Source organism: Sinocyclocheilus anshuiensis, unplaced genomic scaffold (genome assembly GCF_001515605.1).
Source record: "Sinocyclocheilus anshuiensis isolate Anshui unplaced genomic scaffold, SAMN03320099.WGS_v1.1 scaffold344, whole genome shotgun sequence".
Lineage (NCBI taxonomy): Eukaryota > Metazoa > Chordata > Actinopteri > Cypriniformes > Cyprinidae > Sinocyclocheilus > Sinocyclocheilus anshuiensis.
The window spans coordinates 619,998-625,997 of record NW_015557066.1 but is presented as its reverse complement, the minus strand read 5'-3'; the positions used below and the strand labels follow the sequence as shown (position 1 = coordinate 625,997).

The 6,000-nt window shown below is 38.7% G+C and overlaps 1 protein-coding gene across 8 annotated transcripts in view; it reads right to left on the bottom strand.

The window, feature by feature from the left end:
• LOC107676644 (nuclear receptor corepressor 1-like) overlaps positions 1 to 6,000 on the bottom strand; it is a 120,927-nt gene that overhangs the window by 46,676 nt on the left and 68,251 nt on the right. For all 8 annotated transcript variants that reach the window (XM_016471230.1, XM_016471236.1, XM_016471232.1 and 5 more), the window contains one exon: positions 5,553 to 5,615. In XM_016471230.1, coding sequence (XP_016326716.1) covers positions 5,553 to 5,615 — 63 coding nt within the window. The remainder of the gene's footprint in view (positions 1 to 5,552; positions 5,616 to 6,000) is intronic.

The window sequence follows — 6,000 nt, the reverse complement described above, 5'->3', positions numbered from 1 at the left end:
GCAATCGTGTTGATATTGATATTCGGGGAAACATCATGGCCGTATAATGTTGCTTACCTAAATCATATTTTGTAAATATCTTTTTTTTTCTACTGCAGTATGCATCTATACATTTCTGTGAGTTACTTTGTTTGTGCTGTCTCTCTCACACACTCACTCAGGCTGTGCAAGCCTCATTTGGCATGACATAAATACATTATCAGTCGCCGTTTACACTGAATTCAATTAAAATTAGAATCATTCTCACGCTAAACAACATGTTTATACGCGACTGTGAGTGTGCGTGTGGCTGTGATGTCATTGCCGGCGCCGCAGGCAATAAAAGGATCGGCTCGGAATCGGCAAGATGTGAGACTGATCGGCGCATCTCTAATTATTATTTTATCTAGCACTTTAATGCAATAGATAAGAACCTGGGGCCAGATTCACAAAACATTCTTAAGAACGAAATTCTTCTTAACTGCCATTTTCTTCTTATTTTCTAATATAAGAAAAAAGTTAAGAATATTTTGCATTCCCAAAAAGACTTAAGAATATTTTTATCTTTTTTCAATATCTTCTTAAAGTTAATGCCGGGACACACCAAGCCGACGGTCGGGCTAGTTTGTTTGGTGTGTTCCACTCGTCAGCTCTCGTCGGGCTCACGTCGGCAGCAGTTTGTCCGATTCGTTGGGGCCGTCGGCATGAGTGAGCTCTCTGATTGGATGTTCCGTTTAGCGAACGAGTCGGTGCCCGAGAATTAAAGCGAAAGTGATGAAAACAAGCACGTAAATGAAGGCGGTACAGACAGAAGGCTGTTTAAATGTTACGTGATCTTTCCCAATCATTCTATACAGCAGGACTGTTGTGTGTCTCCGAGCAACACACAGCGGTGTTTCGTTACTGAATGAATCCACGTTTTTGAACGAATCGAGTGAGTCAATGATTCAATGGCCTATTCATAAGGACAGTCACTTGCCTCGTTTCTGAATGAATCAGCCGTTTGAATCAATACGCGAATGTTTTCATAACAACATGAGCCGCTTAAAATGATTAAAGTTATCAATGTTACTGATATTCAAAATTCAAGCACTGCTTTGCTAAAATGATTTAATTTTTTGGGTCATTTCAAATTAATTGTTGTGCTTAAGCACTACAACAACACTAGCTACATATAATACATAGTAGGGGATATGGGGCCCCTTTGTTAAGTTTAGCCTATAAAAACGTCATAATCTTTGGCAGTATTCAGTGAATATGAACGTGGTCATACACAAGACACGTTTACTGTAGCGCAAAAAGATGGCACACAACTGAATGAAACAGATCGCTGCATCTTTAGACAGGCTCTTTCAAGTAACTGTTCAAAAACCCGGTGTGCTAAAAATGCGAAGCTGAGTGCCCGTAAAGCTGGTCATTATGATTATTATGGTCATTTATAGGCAGCGCAAAAATACAATCCTTGAAATGTTTTTGATTTAGTTTATCAGTGAGTCTTCAGTAAGAAACACAATTTATTCAATCACGTAAAGACTGTCATTTTTTTCTTAAGAAAAAAATAAGATGCTCTTAAGAAAATATTTTAGAGGTTCTTAACGAACATTCTTACAAACTCCTTGGAATTTATCTTAAGAAATTTCCTAACTTATTTCTTAAGAAGATTTGAGTACTCAGTGAGTTCTCATCATGTCTCAAGTACTGAATTAATCACCGCAAACATCATAGTTCAAGATCAACCACGTTGAGCTGCAGTGGTTTATGGCATGGGCTGACCTTGATACGGTCCCTCTGCTATCTCTCTTCACTGGCCTTGTGTGACAGAGTAAAACCAGGTTTATGCTTGACATGATAATACAAGCAAAAGGTGTCAATTTAACAAACTCAAGAACTTCTGATGAGCCGTTTATTTTCTGTTCATTGCCACCTGTTGTTTCAGCAAACAGTGCAGCATCTTTCAGGTCTGCATGGCAACTACAGTTCTCAACAGAATACAAAACAATACTCAGTTCCTCCAAACAAATACTCAAACTCAGTGTGCAGTTCTCCTAGTCCCCACTCTAAATCGGTCACTTTAAGACTGTCCTCCAATTAAATTGAACTGTGCAGCAACAGTAGCTGCGTTTACATGGACCCTACTAATCCAATTGTAATAGGACTAGAAGCACAATCAAAATAAAAAAAGTCACATGTAACCACATCAATCGGATTGAATTGGCCAGATCCGTTTCAGATTTCGATCGGATTGTAAGGGGTGGTTTATTCCTTTTGTAATCCGAGCGAGAGGACATGGTAAACACTTGATCAGATTGAAAACCGAAACTGGAAAGTACTGCGCATGCGCAGTGAAATGGCGTAATGACGTATGACGCGCGGAACGAGCTGTTCTTCCTGGTGAATAGTGTCATAAATGAGTGTCCCGTTATTATAAAACTCCCCTTTCACTCAGCGTCTGTGAAGTGGAGCAGGACAACGTCCCACCAGTCCTTGTTAAAGACTCTCATCAACAGACGACTGGTTTTGGGTGCAGGAAGGGACAATTTTACTGCTTTATAAAGCAAGCAGCACAGCACAACAGTTCATGTGCTGCTCGTCACCTAATTAGGCCCCGAAGTAGATAAATATTAAGTGTGCTTTTTAAAACAGTATGCGACAACAGTGGGAAACTCTGTATATTCATGTAGTGTGCGCATGTCAAAAGAGTAAATCCGATCAGAAGCGTCTGTGACATATAAACGTGCATATCAACCCGATCACTTTATTTAGCGTTCATGTAAACACTATGTTCGGATTCGTCAATCAGAATGAATTCATTCCGATGGAAGCAGAAATTGTCCATGTAAACGTAGTACCTACTGATGGCTCACCAGAGGTCTGTGCAAAATATACAGGGAGAAACACACACACCTATATGTTTGTTCCTCAGTAGACTGAACTTCCCCTCTACTAAAGAGAGGACTAAAAAAGACACAAAGAAAGAGGAAACAGAAGGAATTCACTCAGATGACCGCAGTCTGAACTGAAAACACTTCCGCAAACTCTGATGCTTTAAAGATTCCTAGGGGTAGTTTGTGTGTTAATGATTCTGTGAGTGCTTTACATTTTTTATTAATATAAACCCCTCCTGCACTTAAATTTGTTTATCAGTCAATATAGTAGGGATGGGCATTTTTCAAAAATATTGTGTTTGAATATTTGGGCTCATAAAAAAATGAATATTCAAATATTCGTTTATTTATATGACATTTAAGTTTTTGTCACCATTTCTGAACAAGCTTATTATTAGGCATTATACACAACAATGTTCTACAACAACATTACGTTATATCTCAAGGTTTTCTTTTAGTTGAAAACATGTAAAAAAAACAAAAAAACAAAACAAAAAACCAAGGCAAGCTGCAGAGCAACAGGAAAAATAAAGCAGACAGTGCCAATTACAGTAAAGAACCTACATACACTCGAGTTGGCCTATGTTCATCATGTTTATTTTGTCTCACATCATGTTAATGTTGAGAAAAACAATAATATCCACACGAAAGTTGGCTCCTCAGTCCGATAACAATAAGAACACGTGCCCACACAGACGTTCCAGAGACAAAGGTGATAACGAGACAAAGATAACGGTGTGCTAAGCAAAGTTTCTTACAGCGCTTTTTGTTTTCTGTTTTTAAAGCACTCTCCCTCGAGGACACTTAAAGGAAGCATATGTCTCAAGATCATCAGATAAGCTCTCTTCTCGGCTCACTCTGGGTACAGCTGCGCTTACCTGCAGTCATGAATGCAGTGATGGACAGCTGTCTTTCCTCAGTCAACTGGTGTTTGGATTTCATGTGATTTCTCATTGTGGTGGTGATATTATGATAACTCAGTTTCAATGATTCATTTTGATCAAAGTAATTCCAAACTTTGCGAGGCACACGACGACATTCTGTGATCAAATACAATCGCTTTGTTAACAGCGCGACCCAGTGCATTTACTTATAACTGACTTTTAGTTTGCATGCTTAGGATTTAGCATGGATTCCATGCATTTACAGCCAGCAAAGCAAAACAGTAATATTTGAAGTGTTTTTAGTTTTCGAATAATAATTACATATTGAATATTCGACTATTTGTGCACACCACTACAATATACATGTGTGTAAATGTTCTTAATGCAAAAACATGTGTGCCTTCATCTTAGGATGTGCATCTCTAAGAATTTCAAATGTTATATATAAATAATAAATAGTCTACACTATAATATGAATCCATAATGACCAGGTCTCAGAAGGGTTGACAACAAATTCACAAAAACTGCTCACAAAAGTTGTGGTGATCCACTAACTAAGAACATAAAGCAGATTTTTACTGTCCTCCTTTCCAGGCTGTTAAGATCATGTCCAAGTCACATTTCACCAATAAATCTAAATCTAAATTCATTTCAATTTTGAATGAAACACATATTAGGACGTAATAAAAAAATACATATCATTACTGCAATGCAAAGAAATAACACTATATTATTAATTTGCAAATATGAATAAAATACTGTAATTTTTTAAAAGTATTTTAGCAATCAAAATAAAAGGAGATTCACTGTAGAATAGTTAGTACCTTAGTTCCATTTCATGTTTTGACCACAAATATCACACCTGTAATGATGGAAATGCTCAAGTAAAATGTGCAGATGAACACGGCTGACTGAGGAAGTGCACAACTCATCTATGTTTGATAAACAATGCAATGCATTTAAAAAGTTTGAATCAGTAAAATACAGACTTGAATGGACAATTTAAAATAGTAAAATTGCTAATTAATTCACAAATTTTATTTCAATACACAAATAATATTTTTGTAGAGATTTCTTCAGGATTCTTTGATGAAAAATAAGTTCAAAAGAACTGCATTTTTAAAAAATAGAAATTATAACAACTGCAAGATTATAAATGTCTTTAATACTTTTGGTCAAATTAAAGGTAGGGTAGGCGATTTTGGAGAGGCTAGCAATAGCAAACTAGCTTTCAAAGCAAGATCCCACCTTCCCTGCATAATCACTCTGCAAAGCAAGAATTTTGTGAACAATGTGCTGAATTGTCATGAAATAATGCCATAGTACAAAAAAGTGTAATGGTCCAAGAACAAGGCTTCAGTTTCTTGTACCTCATATAAATACTTTTTCTTCCCTTTTGATTTTGAGGTGACGTGTTCATGTATTCCGCGAGATTCACTAAACAAGCCCATTAAACTTTCAACTCAAAACATGTGCCCTCCACACTATTCCTGTCATTCTTTCACATGGGGTGAGTGGTCGTCTTGTAAAGTTTATAGCGTGTCAAACAGTCACACAGTCACTTCAGTTTCTTCTGTGCAGTCCTAATCTACTACAAAGAGGATGCTCACAAGCGCAACCCACAAACCCACAAGTCACAAACTTCCCCAACATGGGAACCCATGCAAAACCACCAAGACATCAAAGTAGAGCAAAAGTGAGGTGAAAAGTGTGTGTGTGTGAAAATTAGATCAGACAGAGCCAATTGAGAACCAGAGAAGGAGAGGGGGTGGGGGAGGGAGATGAAGTAAAAGTCAAGCAGTACCTTTTTTGGCGATCTCCATCTCCTCCTCTGTCCAGCGAGACGTCTCTCCAGCTTCAATTGCGCCTGTAGCGACACACACCAGCAGCGTCAGTGAGGGAAAACTCAAGCAGCGCTATACGACACGGCTCATCTCACACCCTCCCTCTCTATCGGTTTACACTCGGGCGCTGCGGAGACCTCCACCCTCCTCAAAACCTTCCCTCCCTCCCTCAGTCTCCAAATGCTTTCTGTCCTTTGCCCCGTTTATTGCTTTCCCTCCATGGAGCTTACTGGACTCAACTAGGCAGTCTCGCCTCTCTCTTTCTCCTGTCTCTCTCTTTCATGCTCGGTCTCTAGGAGAGTCCAGTCAGCTGATCTCAAGCAGACAGTGGAGGAGTGCAGAAGCACCTCCCTTCTGGGTCTAAGACCAACACATACACACACACACTCTCACCCATATCATTAGGCA